At 41.5% G+C, this 21,533-nt stretch overlaps 1 protein-coding gene across 2 annotated transcripts in view; it reads left to right on the top strand.

Annotated features, from left to right (window-relative positions):
• Window positions 1-1,767: 1,767 nt before the first annotated feature.
• The window catches only part of PCSK5 (proprotein convertase subtilisin/kexin type 5), a 250,488-nt gene continuing 230,722 nt past the window's right edge, over window positions 1,768-21,533 (top strand). The window contains exon 1 of one of the 2 annotated variants that reach the window (XM_044445944.1): window positions 1,768-2,594. In XM_044445944.1, coding sequence (XP_044301879.1) covers window positions 2,394-2,594 — 201 coding nt within the window. In that variant the 5' untranslated portion in view covers window positions 1,768-2,393. The remainder of the gene's footprint in view (window positions 2,595-21,533) is intronic. The other variant, XM_044445943.1, reaches the window with a different exon arrangement.

The raw sequence follows: 21,533 nt of genomic DNA, 5'->3' as shown, positions 1-21,533 counted from the left end.
AACACCCTTCAGGAGTTTCTCTAACACCATCACCATTAGGGTTAACCATTCTATTCTGCTGATATGATCCTTACTCCTGAATAGGGTGGGTGCATCTCAGTCTGTGGTTTCCAGTTTGATCATTTCACCTTGGGTCATCCTGCCAGGAGACCAGTCCAGTGATTCCTTTTCCACTTGGTCCCTGGCAGCAGTGCTGTTGGCTTCTTTGATGTTCTCAAACCCTTTCACCATGCTAAGGTGTGCACCCAAGAGGCAGGACAATTTCCATATAAATTATTTGGGGAGCAGTGCTATTTAATACAGTTAACAATTGCTTGGAAATAAATGCCAACCTGGATAAATCCCAGGCAACATCAAATTGTTCATATTAGCATTTTTACATGTTGCCAGAACAAAGAGAACTATATTCATACTCAGTACCAAACACAGAGTCATGTAGTTCTCTGAAAAAGTAATTTTTAAAGACTGTGATCAATGTACAGATCCAGGGATAGGCAACTTGGTGCCTTCCAGATGTTTGGGACTACAGCTCCAGATTATAATATGGAATACAGAATAATGATTCTATCATTATAACTATATCTCCTGACCATTGGCTAACTATGTTGATGGGAGTTGTAGTTTCAAACATCCAGAGGTTCCTGGTTGCCTACCTCAGTGGCACTGGTTGCACATCTGTTATCTGCTGGCATGCACAATACCTGTGTCTGCTGATTAGTCCTAGAGACTGCTGTCATTTGTATTGATCAGTATATTTTCAGGGGGTAAGTGGCCATTGCTCCCTCTCTCATTAAGGTGGGTTTTTTATTTTTTCTGTCTCTAGAAAATGCTTTCTGCATAAAGTCTTCTCTGAAGTGCCGGTTCTCATAATGACAATCCCCACAGACATACCCCATTGAGAGCCTAAAAATGAAAGCAGCTGTGTGGAGCCCTACCTATAATATAAGTCGGGGTGTATTATATATGTCTGCATGAAACAGGTTATGATGATATCTTGTTGCTGGGAAAATTCCTTCCTTTCCACCTCCCAGCTACTGAGAACTGCAGCTAAACTCGAAAGGAACATGGCAGGTGAGCTGAGCGGCAGATGATGCCCTTGGCCCGCTAACAGAGAAAGAGTGGACGCTTCTGTCCTGTGAGCCCTAGATCCACTGCATCCCCATCTAATGGAAACATCTTGTTCTATTTTACTAGCAACTTCTTTGCACAGCTCACCTATCCATAGATACACATCTGTTATTATTGTTTAGCACCAAATCCGAAGAAGAGTTCTGGACGATTTTAAGGCATGCTCAGTATTTCATGGCTTTGGGTCGATCCTAATGACAGAACGAAATAAATTCCGCTGTTTGCGTGAATATTCCTCCCCTGTCCCCTTTAACGGTGCAGCACAAACTGCCTTGTTGTGAAAAAAGAACGAAAGAAGGCAAAATTCTTTTTTGCACGCGTGCCACTGCGTCTGCCCTGAGAAAGCACACATGGACTCTCTTCTCAGAAGTCGCTGGTTAACTCGAAGAGGGCTCCCTTCTCTCCCATTTGCTCAGGACTTCCCATACATTGCCAGAATCGGGAAGCGCTAGGACCAGGCGTGCGCGGAGAAGCGCTGGCATCGGACGGGAGGGGAGTCGAGACTCTCTTCTATGCAGAGGAGCTGCTGCTGCCATTTCCACTCACACTCTCCGCACTTCCCGCTTACAGAAAAAGGACGCGGAGGGGGGAGGAGGGGGGAGAGGGAGGTTACAGCGCCGGACTGAACGGAGGCGCTCCGCTGCCAAGGCTCACACACTGCCTGCTGCTTCTGCTGCTGCCGCTGCCGCTGCCGTTTCGACTCTGGGCAAGTGAGGAGAGCAGACCGGAGCGGGAGAGGAGAGGGGGACGGAAAGGGAGACGGCTTCGAGAGCTGACGAGAGAGCGGGGGAGAGCGAGAGGAAAGCCCCAGAGCAAGCAAGAAACAGAGACACCCCCTTTTCTCCTAGGACCCTCAATGGCGCAAGGCAAAGGGCTGAAGCTGAGGAAAGTGTGAGCGGGTGGGCGAGAAAGGGGGCTTCTCTAACTTTCCACGCCTCGCAGCGAGATTTGGGAAACGTGGAGGAGGCAGCCGTCTTCCAACGCTGGCCGCTGAAGCCCCCGCGGGAGGTTCAATGCGCTGTTCCGCGCTCCTCCGGGCTTCCTTCTTGAGGTAACTTTTTGGGGACGCCTTGTGGCTGCCGCTGCTGGTGGAGGTGCTTGGAGGTGAGCCGGGAGCCTCGAAAGAAGCGGAGGAAGGACGGGAAGAGAGTCAGAGAGAGCGAGACAGAGCGGACGAGAGAAGAAAGTTTCTTCCGAGGAACGGGGCGAGCTCTTTTCATTTTGTTTAGTGTTGTTTTGCCTGCTCGTCGCTGCACGCAAAGGAGATGATGTGGAAGAGCAGAAGCTGCTGCCGGGGAGTCCGGAGCGGAGGGGACCTCCTGTGCCTGCTCACCCTCTGGCTGGGTTTCTTGCTGCCCGCCTGCCGGACTCGCTTGTACACCAACCACTGGGCGGTGCGGATAACTGGCGGGATCCAAGAAGCCAACCGCATAGCTAGCAAGTACGGCTACATCAATATAGGACAGGTAACCTCCCGCGACAGGCCACGCGCTCTCTCGACCACTTCGCCTCGCTCGCGGCGGGCACACAGTTGCGCCGGTGCTGCTGCGGGGGGAGGGCGAGGGCGGCGGACGCCCCTCTCCCCTCGCCCCCCCCCCGGCTCCCTGCCCTGTCATCTCCTGCGGGCGCTCACGAGGATGATTGACCCGGGGAGCGCGCGCCACGGGGCGACGCAGAGGGCAGGTAGAGGTCCGGCCGGGGCTCAGCCTGCCCCCGCCTTCCCGCCCCTCCAGTGTTTTCGAGGAACCCGGTTCCGTGGCTGGGATGGAGGTGCGGGATGGCGGGGGGGGGGCGAGGGAAGGCAGGCTCGGGTGTGAAGGGACTGGAGGCTCGTGTGGGGAGGGGAGGCTGCTGCTCCCGGGAAGCCTCTTGGCAGCAAAGAACCTGGAGATGGTTTGGGTGAGAGCTTAAGCGGGGGGGAGGGGAGGTGTTGGCGGGGAAGGGAAGCGGGGCTTGAGAAGGGGCTAAGGAGCAGAGCGGCCGAAGAAGAGCCGTTTCTAAACTTCCTGTGCTGAAGAGCGACAGGGCAGGAGACGGAGACCTGCTGCTTGGGATGACGGCTTCCTCCATGTCCGCTCTTAATTCCTGAAAGGAGAGGTGCCGAGGTTAACCCTAACCGGAAGACAAGCCCATTGACTTTGCAGTCCGCCTCCCCCCCCGCCCCCCATACTCCCAGCAGTGCGGTGGTGATGGCGGCCTTCGCGCAAACGGTGTGCTCAGGAACCCCGCGTCTGGGCCATTACAGTCCAGGATTAACCCCGCAGACCCGACCCCAGTAGTGGCCTTGCGCGGCGCTGCGTACTGATCCGCCCCCATTCGGACCCTGCTCCCCCTTTCTGTCCTCGCTTCCCCAGTTTTCTCCCGCACACGTCTACAGACTTGCACACCTTTCTCGTCATCTTTGCCTTCAGGCTGCTTCCAAAAAAACAAAACAAAACAAAAAAACCCGTCAACAGGGCTGGGTTAAGCGAGTTCTAAAAAGAAACGGCTTCTGGAAATGGAGGGGGGTGCGATGTAGGTGGGGAAAGTCAGCCTTGGGTTGGTTTGTGCCCCCGCGCTGATCGCAAGAGCAGGTAGGCACAGACCCAGGGCACGGAGAGGGGATGGAGGGACCGTGCTTTCGACCAGGTGGATTTCCCGGCCGCCTCTGGAACCCTGCCCCCCTGGCTGGGGCTGGGGCTGGGGCTCCCTCACTTGACTCAGAAAGCAGGAATGTGATGCATCTTCTCGGATGTTTGCTCTGCAGTTCTCTGGGTTCGCATTCTGCTGCCTTTAGGATTGCTGTGACAGTCTATCAGGAAGACTGCTGGGGTGACAAAGGTCTTGGGGGAGGGGGAAAGTGGACGCTCCTGGCCACTCGTAGTCAGCACGTTGCCAGATTACAGCCCAGCCTGTTCCCATGTCCTGAACTCTCCCTTGCTCTTTGTGCAGTGAACTTTGAGCTCAGCAAATGGAAATCACAATTTCAACAAGCAGATGGTGTGTGTCCCTCCTCAGAGAAGGGCCAAGATTTTTGCCTGAGCTTCTGCCAGCAAAAGAGAGAAAGGGAGGAGGCAGAATCCAATTTTGTGCCAAGGCTCATCAGGGCTGAGCCCCAGAACTTTTCACCGATAAGGCTGCTCCCCTGAAATATGTGGAATAGTAAGGAATGCCTGTGAGACTGGAGAGTTTCTTTCTCCAGCCGGAAAGAGGATTGCTGTATCTGGTGCTGAATTTTCAATCTTCAGCCCTCCTCTTCTTCTAGTCTGGTTGTGGTTATGGGTGGAGAGATCTGCAGCTTTCCTCCACCTTGTTGATTTATCTGATAAGGGGAAACTTGAAAAGCAGGGGGGTGGGTAGTTGCAGATGACATAAATACAGAAGAGGGGCCATGCCTATCTAGTCAACCTTCCCATTCCTGCTGCGATCAAGTAGGTGCCTAAGGGAAGCCACAAGCTGGACATCACTGCAACAGCAATCTCTTATTTATATTCCCCAGGAACCAGTGGAAGTACATAGTTATCATGACATAACCTTATCCCTTATGCATTCATCTAACCCCCTTTTCAAGCCATGTAATTTAGCAGCTGTTGTTTCTTTTTACCCTCTTTTACTACATAGTGATTTGTGTTGATGGTAGGTATTTGTTGCCTGTCAGTAACAGCAGTCTAGAAAGTGGGGGGGGGGGGGGGTGGGGGGGGGAGGGTTAAAAGCAGGTGTGATTAAAAACCAGAGTGCTGAAACCATTGTATGGTTATAAAATTAATTCTCTGAGGAATTGTCCAGTGTCTGCAAGGAACATTTTGTGAAATACTGAGCATGAGAGTGCCCAGCACAGATGTAACTTTCAAAGTGCTTTGAAAAAGCACTTAAACTTAATTCAGTAGTATTTCTACACCTTTCATTCCATGTAAGGGAATGGCATAGAGTTTGTTTACTAAAGATGCATCTGGGAGATTCTAAATGGATTAAAGTAAATGTCCACTGATCTGAATTAATTTTTATCTAGCTTGTTAGAAACAACTGGAATCTGAAGAATTCACAAATGTTTAGTTCACAAACACCTGGAAGTAGGTAGATCTCAAAACCATCAGTGAGAAACTCAAGGAGATACAAGCATAAAGTAAGGAAACACCTGCTGGATCCACACATACTTAGAAAACTCTCCTATACTGCTATGCTCTTGTCTGCGTTCGCTCTAGGCAAGAAGGAAAAACAATAATAGGATAATCAGTTCTGACATAGTTTCTGTGATAGCATATCACATGTTTCATATCACTTAGCCCCCTAAGCTGCGAAGCATGTTACCCAAAGCATTTAGAAAGTAAAAGAAAAGCATAGCTGAAACAACATGTGACAGGATTTTACACTTACTCTTTATTACTCTGGTACATATCAGTGCTTTCTTCTGATCAACATATTTTATTACACTCATTTAAGAGTTTAGGGTGCAATCTCTAATCTATATAGACACATTTTTATTTGATGCTGTACAAACTCACAAAATACAAGGAAACTATCGCAAAGTTTTTCCTCTGCTTGCTCACATCAAAAGACAGCAGCACTTGTTCTGTTGTTATTTGTGCCATAAAATCGATTCACACATACTATATGATTACAGTGAATGTTTCAAAAACAGTTTATAATAGTCCTTCACTGAAGAACTTCCTTCATCTTTTATGGAAATATGGCATTAGTGCAGGGGTATTGTAAAATTATTTACATCATAAAAGTTGGTTTCTAGCACTGAAGTTGTATACCCAGAGTCCAAAGGGACTGATTTACAGCCTCTTTGTAGAAGTAGCTGTTGGCACTCAATCAGATCACTGAAATTCTTAGTACTTACAATAATGAACACAACCATACAAAAATGAAGCATAAGCTCACCTTGACTAGAAGCTTAATCAGTGTGACTTAATATCATCTATAATTCTAAACCTTTATTTTATTGTTTATTCATAGCTTAATAATTTCAAGTTCATAGGAAAATGCCCTTTTAAGGGAAAAATGGCATCAACAGTACACAGAAGTATTATTCCCAAATCTGTTGGCTCTATATATTGTACTTTTATATATTCCTTGGTATTAGGTCACATGGGGACTGGTTTGGATATGCATTATGAGAGTGCCAAAACATAATGTCAGGAAACACCTGTGGTATTAATAGAATGCTGGTTACGCTTGAAGATGGGGCATATAGTGGACAATATGGAAACGATTATATACAGTGATAAACAGTATGTGAGGAGGTAGTGTTGCTATGCAACTATTTCATTTTTTGACAGATACATGATCAGTGGACATTACTGATGGCTAAGTGTGTTGTAGTATGAACAGTGGTTCCAGTTTTTGGATGCATATATGACTGTTGTCTCAGTCTCTTGTATGTTACAGTATGAATAGTGTTGCATATGCCCCTATATGTCCGTATGATCCATGGAATACAAATAGCAGTTCATGATCATACTCAAGGGTGCTTGTTGACAATTATGGACTTGCTTTAGTCATCATGAGTGGCTGCTTATAATAGTTGTGTTCTATTGTGGCTCTTCATTTATTTTGTTCACTCATGCCTCTATTTTCTGAAGATTAAAAAAAGTCAGAAAACAGGTGACACTTTTAGAGAACCAGCTGAGTTTGAAGTAGAACAGTTAGAGAGTTGGAGTGGGACTCAGGAGATCCAGGTTGTAGTTTTCATTCAGCCAATCTACCTCACATGGCTGTTGTAGGGAGGAAAAAATAGAGAGGAGGTGGTGGATTATGGAAGCTGCCTTGGGTTTCTTACAAAAGGGAAAAAAGTAGGGTATAAATGTAATTTAGTAGTAGTAGTAATAATGGACATATTCTTAATTCACACTAATACAGTGAATAAGGTTGGTCAAAATGTGGCATTATTGTCATTGATCCAAGAGAGGTGATGGCACTGTTTGCTTCATTGTCCAATGGATGAAAGATTACAAACTTCTGCCATGACCTAAGAACACAAGGTCTCTGTTTATTTGTTGACCTTTGTATTCCATGAGAGAGCAAATACTTCCTGGGATATCTTTTAACTAATTTACTTTTAGGACATGGTAACAGGTCAAAAAAGGAGTAATCACATCGTCAGGAATTCTCTTACACAGTTAACAAGCTGTTCTTGTTCGCAAACACATTTCTGTGTGAGTTTATACAAGAAATAATGTATAATTTTACCTGTATCATTAGCAAGGGTCATCTTATTAAGTGCATCACATGCTGTGACTGGAATGTGAAGGTTCTTGTAATGTTTTGTTCCTTATCAAACACATACTAGTATGTTTGTAAACATCACATCTGAAAAAACACACATGTGTAACGATTTTATCTTTCTGCATAGTTACTTTCATTTCTGTAGAATTAAGGTTATTGTTTAAGATGAGTTTGCATACTTGTGTGCCAACAAAGGTAGGCCTGTGAAAGATAGTAGAATTGTAACTATGGTATCCTGTGTGAGTAAGACAGTAACAATCATTTAAAGCAAACAAAAGATAGCTGCATGTTCATGCTCTGGAAGCATGCTTGCTTGCTTTCTAGAATCTATGTAACATTATTTTACTTTCTTTGCCAGGATTGACACTTTTAGTTTTTTTTATCCTTAAGAACAAAATTCATTTTCATAAATATCATTCAGGGCATGCATTCATGGAACTCCAACAAACTTTCTTATTCTTTTTATCCAGACATACCACACATGTTTAGCAATTAATGGGGTTCACTGTATTGACATATGTATAATGATAGTGTATCAGAAAGTATTTATGTTTGTTCTTAAAATAATAATAGCAATGTCATAGTCAGCTTCTTAATGTATGATAGAGGGTAGATAGATAATAACATATGCCCATAAACTGATATATGCATTAAAACAGGATATAGATAAAAGCATATGCTTATATTATAAATATAATGTTCAAAAAGTAAAATTTTGGAGAATGCAAGGTATAGGACATTGATGAACACTGTAAAGGAACAGATAATAATTCTTGCACAGATAAGAGGAGCAGTTATGAACCTTTGATATCAGTGGTTTTGTCATTAATTCTAGTTAATTTAGAATGCAGGTATCCAGTTAGTTCATAACCAAATATGCCAACTGGTGGAAGCTCTCTGAGGTTTCATGTTAGTTTTTCCTAGGCCTACCTGAAGAAGCTGGGATCTTCTGCATGAAAAGAATGTGCTCTATTTGTAGCATGAGACTATTGGGTTTATCCAGTATTAATCTAACTTAAATCCCATTCATTTCTATTTATTTACACTAAATAGGACTAAATTTGGGTACAACCCATGAAATGTAAGAGAAACGTTTATATGCAATGATGCAGTTGTCTTTCAGAAGTGGAGTTTTATTAAAGACATTCTGGTAAGCAAATAAGCAAAAATTGGACTAGATGGAAAAACTATTAGGTAGATCCAAAACTGGCTGCTAAATCGGACACAAGGAGTACTTGTCAATGGCACGTTCTGAAATTGGATGGAGATAACTAGTGGGGTGCCACAGGGTTCAGTCCTGGGCCCAGTGCTCTTCAGCATCATTATTAATGATTTAGATGAGGAAGTACAAGGAAAGATAATCAAATGTGAAGATGATATGAAACTAGGTGGAATAGCAAACACCCTAGAAGACCGAATGAAGATCCAGGGCGAACTTGATAAACTTGAATACTGGGCTGAAAGCAACAGAAGATTCAATAAGGACAAATGCCAAATCCTCCACTTAGGAAAAAGAAACCAAATACATTGATACAAGATGGGAAATGAAAAGATCTCAGAGTAATTGTGAACAACAGGCTAACTATGAGCCAAAAATGTGATGCAGCTGCTAAAAGGGCAAATGCTATTTTGGAATGTATTAACAGAGGTATTGCTTCCAAATCACGCAAAGTAATAGTCAGCCCTCATTTGGAATACTATGCCCAGTTCTGGGCACCAAGATGTAAGAAAGGTGCAGAAAAATTAGGGTCCAGAGGAAGGCAACAAAAATGATCCAGGCTTTGGAAACAAGAGACTGAGAGAACTGGGCATGTTCAGCCTTGAGAATTAAAGATAGAGGAGGGATATGATATCACTCTACAAGTATCTCAAAGATTGTCACAAAGAGGAAGGTCAAGTTCTTGCTGATACCAGAGTGTAGGACATGGAATAATCTAGTCAAGTTGCGACAACCCAGATTCAGCTACACATCAGGAAAAGCTTCCTCGCTCTCACAGCAATACCACAGTAGAACCAACTGCCTAGAGAGGTCATGGACTCTGCTATGCTGGAGACTTTCAAAAAGAAACTGGACAGATATCTGAGTGGGATGGTGTGACTTGGTGTCCTACAACAGGAGGGGGTTGGACCCAATGGTCTTCATGGCCCCTTCCAACTCTACTATTCTGTGATTCCATGTCAGTTGTAATAGGGAAGATCATGAAAGGCAAAAATACTGTATTGTGCAGATAGAATATGGCATGTAGGCTTTGGGGAGATGTAAGTATAAACTGCAGATTATTATATGTCTGCCTATCGATTACATTTCTATATTGCTCAAAAGTCAAAACTCTTTCCGTGGTTCACAAAACAAAATCTATATTTATAAAACAAAGTAACATAGTAAACATAACCTTAAGATTAAAATAGAATAAAATCTAAGTAAAAACTGGAGTAAAATCTAAAGGAGTGCAAAGATCTGCACTATCACGAAGGTTGAAACTGAAGGACTAAACTCTTCACTTGGCAGAAATACAGCAGCATAGGTACCAGACAAGTGACTGAGGCTGGGAGAAATATTCCATAAGAAGCATTGACTTCACCTCTTTTGGTTTGAGCCTGAAAATGGACTGTCAGTCAGGGCAGTTAATAAAGAACCAACATAATATGAAGAAATTAGCCAGTCCCAGTTAGCCATCTCCATGCCCTTTTTTTGGATGAGCTGAAGTTTCTGGACCATTTTCAGAGGAAGTCCCATGTATAATAGATTTCAGTAATCTAAATGTGAGGTCACTGGATGTAGATAACTGTAGCTAGGCTATATTTAACCAGATAGACTCATAGTAAGCTGATAAAAGTTGCATTGTTCCTCTAATAACAATGTTTGATCTAGGAACAACTCCCAAATATGATCCTGATTCTTTAGTGAGAGTAAACATCTCTCTATCTTAGTGTTATGTGAACAAGCCTCAGGCTTGTCACTTTTATATTCATGCCATCCAGCCTGTGAGGAGATCAGAAACGTTTTTGCTTCTGCTTCTCAACTAACCAAAGTTCTACCTCTTGTCCAAACTTGGAAGGGCTCTAGCTTGTTTAACTGTTCTTTGTTCAGATAAACCATATGAAACATGTACCTAGTTTGGTAATAGAACCAGGATTTCTGGTATGTAAATGATATAGGGAATTCTGGTTCCAAGTGGATACAAATCTTTCCACTATTCTCCTGCTGATATGTCAGAAGAGGAGAGGGGAAGGTGGAGCCTGGGAGCCTGGTGTTAGTTCATATAATTCTAAGCTAACTGGCCTGGTTTATATGATTACAGCCTACTGTGGAAGTGATGAAAAGTTGTGGTGTTTCTGGGCACCAGATTGCCATTTCAGGCCCCACTCTAGAGAGTCTCATGGCATCTGAATTCAGTGATAGTGATTTAGCAAAGCATCCTACAACCCTACAACAGGCCATTGTTTCTGTATAGTATAACCACTTCAACAAGCATCCTAGCCAAGGTAACTATGCAAATTGACCAGTAAAGAGTGGTTAACAAACCACCGTAACTTATTAACCATCCTCATGTTCTTTCTATACTGAGTGTGATATTGAGTTCATTCAGCACATTATAGTTCAGTGGTAGCAAGAGCTAGGCATCCATCTGGCATACTATGTAGGGCTAGGCAGGATTGTAATTTGCAGCAACATAAATTTTAAACAATCTTATTTCTTCCTGTGTCAGGAACAGACATAGTATCTCATCTCAGTTTGCTTGTGTGTGTGTCAAGGGAAAAACTATAGCTCTTTGTTCAATAACTTGTTCCATTGCTTAGAATATTTTAAAGAATGGATTTGTTGATCATGTTTGAGATTTGGGTGGAAGTTATCGCTGAATAGGGTGACAGAAGCCTGGATCAAAGGTCTTTATGTATGAACAATCCAAAACGGTTTCAAATGTCTCTGGATTGCTATGAAGCCAACCTATGCATCCTGCAGTAGGCTGGCATTTTGTGAGTTAGGCAGATTTCATGGGCTTGAAGATCTTTTTGTTTTTAACCTTCTGGAATTGTACACAAATTTAGGCATACAAAAATATGAAATTATTGGAAAATATGTTCATAGATATGCAAATTTAAAAGACACAACATTTTATATATTTCTGATCTCTCTTCTGCCTCTACTGTGTAATACACTTTGTGCGCTTTGTTAGTCTAAGCTGAGCTATGAAAAATAGGCAAAATTTTATGTGCCATCAAAAATTACATGCACTGTATTAAGACATTGTGTACTTTTCTGAAGGGGAAATACTGTCACTTCTATTCATCAGTGGATTATAGAATAAATGATGCCTGACAATCCATAAAATATGGATGTGATGGATTAAATAAATCCATATATCCCTGGTCTAAACCAGGTCAATAACTTTGGACACTTTAAAGTCAATGATAGTTTTAAAAGTAGATTTTAATATGATAAGGTTTCAGCTAAAAGAGCCAAAGGTATAGAAAGCTACAGATAAGAATGAAGAAATTCTTCAGAAGGGATAATTAGAATTATTTTTTAGAGAAAGCAATAGTCAGAATTTATAAACACAGAAAATCTTGATAATTTAATCTTGATGGTAATTTATTTTGATAGAAGCAGCAGTAAGAGGTTTGTCACTGGATTGGTACAAAGTATTTGGTTATGGAATCAGTCAAATATTGTTAAAATATGGTCAAACACTGTAATATAATCCAATATATAAGGTTGTTCTTAACCAAACTGGGTATTCCCTTCTTACATACTTACGCTCTTCCATAGCTTTTAGGCAGTCTGTCGAAAGCATGAAAGTGTTTGTTTCATGAGTTTCCTCCGAGCGCCTATTCCAAGGGAATGTCGTCACCCTGAATTGCCTTCAAGATATTGTGAGAAGGCCAAATCTGTTTGGCTAAGTTGTGCTCTCACAAAACTACTTTGGAATGAGGCTTATGATTGACCACATGTCATTGTGACATTCACAATTACCTGAGTCACATGACGTGACAATCCTTTGGCTATGAGCCAAAGATGGTGATTGTATCATCTAAACCCAACTTGCCATACTCACAGTAACTTACCTTTGTTTTCAAGGAATGTTCTAGGGCAGTGTTACCAGTGGTGGGCTGTCATGACATCCAAATCCAGAAAACCCATTCTGCCATGTGTAACCTCCATTAGCTAGGAAGGTGCTCATCAAGAGTAGCATTTTCCCTCCCTTGTTGCTTTTCCTGAGCTCACTCTGGCCTCTTGGGTGTGGCCAGCACAGGCTTGTTGCCCTCTCTGTTGTAATTTTGCAAGCTGTGAAGGTGCCATGAAGATTTGTGCTGTAGTATTTTGCACGCAGAGCAGTCAGATGTCACTTTTCACAACACTGGGGAACTTTTGTTTAAACCAATTGCACACGAGGAATTCAGGTATCTCCTGAATGTTATATGCAGTTCAAGCATCCTCCAATATCTCTTAGTTTGGAGTGTCAGCAATTTTGTCTCTGGGATCTGATAAATGTTGCAGACCAGATATTTAACTGAGCAGGTATAGAAATATATAAGACAAAGGTGTGAAAAAGCTTTCAGTAAGAAACAATAATGTTAGATTGCTGGTGAAAAAAGCACCTACCCTCATTTCATTGCTTTCGTTTCATCTGGCTAGGTATAGTGTACCCTAAGGAAGAAAGAGCAATGATAAGGTGTTGGGAGTGGGAACTGTGTGTATCATGTGGTCTGTCCTGTACCCTTTGTACTAGTGTGCTGCCTGGAGTGCTGCAGAGGATGCAGTCCCATCACCTGTGCTGATTGTGAATTCAATTACTAAACTGGTCAGCATCTCTATGTGAAATGAGGTGGAGGCACCATTGTATCCTTTACCTCAGGCAGCAAAATCCCCTGGCTCAGCTCTGCTTACAGGCCTTATATCTTCTCTATTTCTTTGAACAAAAGTCTCAGTAGAGGGATGAGGAAGATGGGATGGAAATGGTTCCAGCTCCTGATTTTTTAGTTTTATTTTTATTTTTTTGAGGGGAAGCAAATGAAGCTCTTTTCTGGGCTGTAGGTACATATATGTCTGGGCTTGATATAGCTAGCATAAACAGTGTGATCTGAAGGATATTTTATTTAAAAAAATCATAACTCAGCACTTGTGTTTGGCTTTTAATAGCCACCTTGACATTATACACATTGGCCATACCCTGCTTACGATCCAGGACCCATTTGACACAATGCAAATTCTGTGTTCATGTTGTTGAAGAAAGTCTATCCTATTACAGCCTCCTGAAGAGCATGGAAGTTCTGTCATCTAAACTGCACTTCCTTAAGTTCACAGACATATTGCAACAGCAGTATTATACTACAGCTTTATGAAAGAGGAGGGAATTTGAATGCAGCCATGAAAATTACAGTATACTGCTGTATCATCTTAAGTCCTGTGGCTTTCTCCATTTCCTGTAAACACAACTTTGTGCCAGAAAAACATTTGTGCCTTTGTGCTAAAACGTTCCTGATATGTTGCACATGGAAGAGCGGCTTAGTCAAGGACCATCTCCCTAACGTCCTATGTGATCTTGGACAAATCGACCAGGGGAGTTAATCAGGATTCAGCTTGTGTTTCCTCTAAAGTCATATTATCTCCAAGACTAAGGTTTTAAAAGGAGAAAAAGTCTTAAAGGCCATTTCTAGGCATTCATTATTGTGCCCCACTCCATACCTATTAACAGTTTTAAGCAGAGGGCACTGCACATCTCACAATCAACACTTTCTGAGAGTACAGCAATACTTCCTGTTTCACGGCAGTGTTAGCTGTGGGATTTGGGGGACTGTAATGCAGCAGACCCTCAGAGAGCTACATGGAAAGGTTAACGTGCTCATTCTCTGCTGCATCCAAGAGGAGCGACAGCCTCCCACCGCCTTTCATGTCACCTGGTGCAGAGGATATTTTTGCACTAAACTTGGAGAGAAAGGTTCTCTCCATTCATTTTGCCACTGCCCTCCACATCAGCAGGTTTCGAGAACATCTGGGGAGCTGTGTGTATATGTGTGTGCGTAATTGTTTATTGTGCCATGGGAACTGATGGATTGAGAAATACGTGGTGGCATATTATGATACTGGGACATGTTCTGGGGGTGAGAGAGACATGTCCATCATGAGCTAATTGACAGTCCCTGCATGGGGGAAGTATGTGAGCATTGTAACTGGCCCTGCATCCATAGATGCTGGGGCATGTCTTCCATTAACATAGCACTTTTATATTTTCTGCTTTCTCCCCTCCCCTTTCCTAAGCATGTGTAGGATATGGTGGATATTCCACTGATGTAGCAGTGGTGTATCTCCCTTGTTCCCTATTCCTGTGTAAATAGAAGATGGAACTGACCACAAGTTTTCTTATCTGAATGCAGCATCTTTTTTTTCAAGACTACACCGGCATTATTGCAGGGGTGAAACTAATTTGCATCAATTATTATGCATACATTAATTTTTTTTCGTTGTTTTTTTAGAAATACAACCTTTATGAAAGTCTCAGTGAAAGTTCCTGATGTAGTCCTTAAACTGTATCACCTACTACTTTAAGATTCCTTTGATCCTGCTTGTTACTGTTATTTAAAATTTATTTTAACTGCATCTATACCACTCGACACCCTGCAATTATAAATATTTAATAAATTAACAGCATGACCATGGGCATGTTGGTAAATTTTATAATGGAGCTCATTTCATAATAAGTGTGTTTAGGATTGTAGCAAAAGGACTTTGAGCCAACACTGTTGAAGAATTGTCTTCTCCCTGCTCCAGAATCCCTGTGTGCCTCCCAAAAATATTCCTGATGGTTGCAGCCGGGGGGCGGGGGGGTGCTACAGGGGAAAGGGAAAAGTCATTCCACTAGCATTTTCCCTTCTGCTGGCTGAATGACACATTGGATGCAACCCAAAGTTGTTATGTACTTTTCTCTAGAATTTACTCTTTTCAGAGACTGTAGTCTAAATAATATTTATTCAAGATCAATTCTTACTCTGCCTATTATGGTAAATAAAACAATTTCTGCCTAAGTGAAGATGGAGATACAGGTTTGACTATTTTATTCCTGCAGTGGTATAGAATTTGTGCTAGGATCTTCTCACTCTGATCAAATACATGCTGTGAATAGTTATTGATAGATTGGATGTAGAGAGGTTTGCTGTTTTTCTTGTGTTGTTAAACTAGTTTTACAGACAGACACATGAACAGACTTTGATACAGTACAAAGTCTAAGAAGGCTGTAACTGTTTTACTGCTCTGGCAGTTGATGCTGATGAAATGCATTAATGAGTTGGTGAGATGGTTATTTAATATCTCAACACATCACTTACTGAATGAAACTCATTCCTAATAATAACCATGCATCAGAACTTTATTATGTCTCAGTAAACTGGCAAATTATTTAATCAACTTTGATTCTAGAGTCAGTAAAATGAAAACATTGCACTTACTTTGACCCGTCACTTCTGGTTTCAGATTTGTAAAGCAAAATACAGTGTTAAAAGGTTTATTGATGGTTTTTAAGTGTTTTATGGAAACAGTATCACTGTTGTAGGCTACTGCATCAATTACCATGAGCACTATATGCTCCTTTGACATAAGTGCAAAAGTATATTTTATGCTGAAGATAAAATAACCAGGAACACATCTGAGCTAAGACTCATCAATATGTGAAATCCTGCTTCCCTCTGAGACTGAATACTTTGTTTATATCAATTTAACTGCATCGATTTTGCTTAATTTATTTTTGACTCACATGACAGTAGATCAGAGCAGATATAACATGTAAAATGTTTTATTGATAAACTAATCATCAGTGTAAAGAAAATTGAGCCATTTGCATCTCCCACCCTGGATAGGACTTATCTCTTTTTATAGTTCTGTAGCTTTGGGATGTACAAAAATGCTACAGAGAACTGTTCTGCAAAGAGCAATAATCCATAATCCATTTTGAGTAGTACTATTCAGGAAAAAGATCAGAGCAGTATTTTTCTTTTACTTTAGGGCTTTAAATCATAGCTGTACAGGGATGGAAGTTGCTAAAGGGCCATCAGATTCAGTGTACCCCACTGCATATTCATATCAGCCTTCCATAAAATCTGTTTTGCAACAAAATTTGTACAGATAGATACTCTTGATAAAAACTGGGTGGGCAACTGCAGGGTGGTTAAGCGCCATTTTTGCCCCCTGTACCTCCATTTGCTGTACTCTGTGGCATACTGAATACTCCCTCCCACCATGTTTTCTATCAGACATTGGGAAGAAACTGATTAACAAGCTTAAAGTGGTCAAATTGGAAGCATTTTGAAATAAGATTAGCAACTTGTGCCGGATTTTAGTAGAAAACCCAAGATGTTTTTGCCTCTGCTGCAGCAGATTTCCTCAGCTGCCGGGGTAGAAGGGGCCACATGCATATTGTGTACCCCTGTTATTAAACATTCTTTCCATTTGGCACACTTCTCAGACATTTCGTTCTATTAGCACTACATTTGGTTCTTACGAAGGATAGTGCTAGCAGTCATACCTCCACTATCAGAGGAAGTATGTCTCTGAATTCCAGTTGTAAAAGAACATGAGTGGAAGCTTGCTGCTGCACTTTCGTCTCTTTGTAGGCTTCCCATGGATTGGCCACTGTGAAACAGAAGGTTGGACTAGGTATGCCTTTGGTCAGAAGCAACAAAACTTACTTTATGTTTTCTTTCCTTCCTGTTATTCTTCCATTAATCCTTGGTGCCAGCTTTGCAGTATTGTGTAACCTTATGGTTGCAGCTTTCTTCACTGTCTAGAATTCTCTGAATATGTTGTGGGGCGTTTAATGGCTAAAAATGTAAATTATACAGTTCCTGGTTAAAATCTTTCCTCAACCATTAAGTTATGGTTGCCTTGGGAAATCAATATTGCATCAGGTACAAACCACATATGATGGTATGCATTTAAACGTGGAATTGCCCCATCACATAGAACATGGGGGAATTCAATTCATTTTTTTTTAACCAAAAGGGCATGTAAGTGAAAAGTTGACAATTGTCCCTGTCACCTGCATTTTTTTCTATTTTGCCATCAGGTGAACTTCAATACCAGAAGTGATTAATTTATCAGGAAAGCACTTGGAAAGAGGGAACTATAGGGATAACAAAAGTTCAGTTCCCATCATCCTTTTCTTTTAAACTTGTCTATGTAATTAGGCCATCTTTTAAAATACGCAACAGCTACCAACTATCTCACTCTTCACTTCCCCTTCCAGTTTGAAATATGGGGACGATATCATTGTATTAATATTTAATGCATCAGCAGCATTTTTATTATTTATTACATTTTTATAATTTCTGTTAGCCAAAGCTCTTTTGGTGGTTCACAATCGGATATAAATCAATAAAATACAGTACATAAAACAACATCTAACACATTTTAAAATTAATTAAAATAGCATTAAAATGCAATAAAAAAGACCCAGCCAAGAAGAAAGGAAAAGGGTACCTGGATGAACCCATCAGGTCCCTGGATAGCCAGGGAGATCTTTAAAGGTACCCCAAAGAGTTCTGTCTTAAAATGGCACCAAAAAGTTGACAAATTTGACATGAGATGAGCCACAGCCAGAAGGTTGTTCCAAAGATTGGGGGGGGCACCACAGAAGAGGTTCTCCTCCTAGTTGCCACCCTCTGAGCCTTTCAAGGGGTTGGCACCTGAAGGAAGGCCCCAGAAGATGAACATAGTGTCTGAGTAGATTGGGACTGGGAGAGGCATCCCAACATGTATCATGGTACCAAGCCATGTAGGGTTGTATAAGTTAAGAACAACACCTTGAACTGAGACTGGAAGTATACAGGCAGCCAAAGCAGGCAAGCCAGTACTGGTCTTAAATGTTCGGATTATCTGGTCCCACTTCTTAATCTGGCTGCAAAGTTCTGCATCAGCTGCAGCAGCTGAGCTGTCTGCAAGGGCATAGAATGTGTAGCAGCAATCCAATCTAGAGTTTAGCAGAGCATGGATTACTGAAGTCAGGCTATCCCTGTCCAGGTAGGGGTGCAGCTGGGCCACTAGCCAAAGCTGGTAGATGACTCTGTGAACCATCAATGCCACCCAAGCCTCAGGTGACAAAGTTGAATCAAGGAATACCCGCAAGCTACAAATCTTCTTCGGGGGAGTAAAACCCCATGTTGAACACCTCCCGCCCAAAAAAAAAAAATGGTCAAAGGAATCACCCACCAACAGTATCTTAGTCTTGTCTGGATTGAGTTTCAGTTTGCTTGCCCTCAACCAGGGGCCAGACACTGGTTTATTGTAGCCAGACACTGGTTTAGCATATCCACAGCCTCACCTGCTGACAATAAAAAGGAAAAATAAAGCTGCATGTTCTCAGCATATTGATGACAACACACTCCAAAAACCCATTCCTTTTTTAAAGCATCTAAAATTTACTAAGTGCACCTTGTACAAAGTTGAAATATATGATAGTTCCTGCTCAGAGGCTTTGAGTTTAACAACATAACACAACAGGGATGGGGATAGGTGTGGAATACAAAGACAAACAAATTCAGACACCATTGTTAAAGTGACACCATTTTTCTAATAATGATCTGTTTGAACAGAAATGGTTCAAGGAGGGAAGCAAGCATATAGCAGTTTGTCCATCAGCAAAGTCAATAGAGTGGACTCCACTGTCTCATCTATCTGTTATAAAGTTATATGGAATGGCTGTTGATAGATGTACCATTATGGTTTGTCATACAGTTTATTGAAATAATATATATGTAATACCCTGAAATGCTATACATAACCTACATATTATGGATAACTGGTGGGTTTTTTTGCTACTCTTGCTGCCTCAACGTTTTCTTTCACTAACTATTCTTAAAATGAATTCTAATCAGTATTTACTGGGTGGTTCTTTACATATATAAGTCTTTATGAAATCTAGACAAATGGGGAAGGTTTTGTGTATCTGACTGTAAAATACAATTATATTGCGCAGTCTTTAATTTTCAGGGTTTGGTTTTTTTTTGAATAACTATTTATTTTGTAATAAGTTGTATTTTCATACCATTACTTGTTGGCCGATGCAATATCACAGAGTGTTACTTTGGATGGGTGGATGTAGGTTATGTTGTTTAATGATGCATCTATATTGTGTGTTTTAGCCTCTAGGCACTCATTCCAGCAAGTTTAAAACACAGTATTACTGTTGTGATCACTGCCATCATCGTTGTTCTCCTCCTGCTCCTCTTCTTCTTGTTCTCCTTCTGAGTTTTTGAATATCAAACTATTACAGATTCCTGTCAGTGGAATTCTGGACTTTCATTTCAGCCCCAATACTCCAAGGGGGACATACTGAAGCCAAATAAGAGCTGTATTCCTAAACATATGAAGGTGCTGAAAAATGCCAACAGCATATGGATGTAATGTTTAGGTGTTTAGGGGGCTCTTCTATAACAACTAGTATTTTTTTCTACAATTGTGGTATACTAGAACTGGTGTGGTATAACCTTCCCCTTAAGATAAATTTCCTGTTCAGAGTCCCAGACATCAATTACCTGAAAACTGTACATTCCGCTTGTCCAATCCACAGTCAAACTAGTTTTTTGTTCTCCATCCACCCACCCAACCAGAAGTGAATATTTGTGGCTACTGAGCATGTTTACTCTTCACTGGCGGCGGCTGCTGGTGTGTGTGTGTGTTTGTTTATATGAACCTTTATGTTTTAAAAAACTTATGCAAAGTTCGGGGTTGCCCTAAGCATGCTAATGCCTCCCTATTGTTTCCCAGTGTCCTGTTTGGCTCTATTTCTCTTGGCACTCCCCCCTCAGCCCTGAGTTTGCTATTAGAATAAGTGGTTGGGAGTTTAAACATTTAAAAGTGACATTTCCAGCCCCAAAAGAATCCTTCAAGTAGAGATAAAGGGAGAAATGACCATCCCACATTATCACCAATCCCATCTATGACAGTGGCAGGATCTTTTCTCAAAGATCAACACAGGTAGGTTGTTAACATTTTGAATGTTAACAAAGAAAAGAACCTAGTCAAAGAGTTTGCTTGTTTGTTTTTTGTTTAGCCTAAGGTCATTTTAATTCACTGTAGCTTAACCTGCTTTGCTTTGCCTTGCCTTGCCTTGCCTTGCCTTGCCTTGCTTGTATCAATACTAGAAGTATCTTGTAGGCCAATGGTTTGTGAGTCAATACATAGTTGGTGCATTTTTGACATAGGAGCTCAAGAAAATTCAGATTTTGATTGCAGGAAGTAACTATGCTTGCCTAACATATAAGAATCATCTGTTTCTTCATGTTGAAAACCGTGAAGGTTGATAGGTGTTTGAGTCATTTACCACATTGGTATCCCAGTTTTCCTTCACTGAACATGTTGTTGTATGAATTGGAGATTTCCCATGTTATCCTCTGAACCACCATGTGCGGTAGATTAAGTTGAGAGAGACTAACTGGCTCTAATGGTGAGAGTCATAACTGAGCAGAGATTAGATCCAAAACCAATCTAAATTCCCAAGGTTTCCAGACCAAGGCCAATACTCTGTCCATTACACTATGTTAGTTCTTCATGACTCTTGAAATTTCAGAACTGAAATCCATGGTAGCCATGTAGGACTTACCAAACCTTTGAAGCTTTTGAGGTGCAAAAAGCCTTTCTCAGAGGATTTGGCTAATCTTTTTTGTTTCTTTAAATTAGAAAGAAACTATATAAAACAGAAGCAGTTTTAATATAGCACATACATGTAGGGTGTACAATATCAGCTAGTAAGCTTGATAGAATGGAGGAAATAATGGAAAGGAAGCATGGAGTAGGCCAAGACACCAGGTGGTATCTATGAAAATGCAGTGCATAGCGAAAGGAAAACAAAAGAATCAGGAGTTTCAAGTCAAAGGAGCTCTGAGTAAGCTGTTGACCATCGTATTTTATAGGATGTTTGGAAATGATCCCCTTCCCGCTCCCCAAAAAAGTATGGGAATTACAGTGGCCTCAGGTAAGTCTTCACTCAGGGGATAGAACAAAGAAGTTATTTCAGACACTGAGATTTAAAGTCATTTCTTTAAAAAAAGGTCACATTCCCATCAATACTGAAGTTATCGTATTGTACCCAGTGGTACAATGACAGAAGACTCTTTGATCCAGTGGAAGAAGAATATTTTCACCAGTTTCCCTTCCTGCTGCAGCTCCCCACAACCTCTCCAAATCTCCAGAGGGGACCCTTTGG

This window comes from Varanus komodoensis, unplaced genomic scaffold, assembly GCF_004798865.1.
Source record: "Varanus komodoensis strain SLA01 unplaced genomic scaffold, ASM479886v1 scaffold5, whole genome shotgun sequence".
NCBI classification, from domain to species: Eukaryota; Metazoa; Chordata; class Lepidosauria; order Squamata; family Varanidae; genus Varanus; species Varanus komodoensis.
The sequence above is the reverse complement of the archived record's forward strand: the minus strand, read 5'-3'. Positions and strand labels throughout refer to the sequence as shown.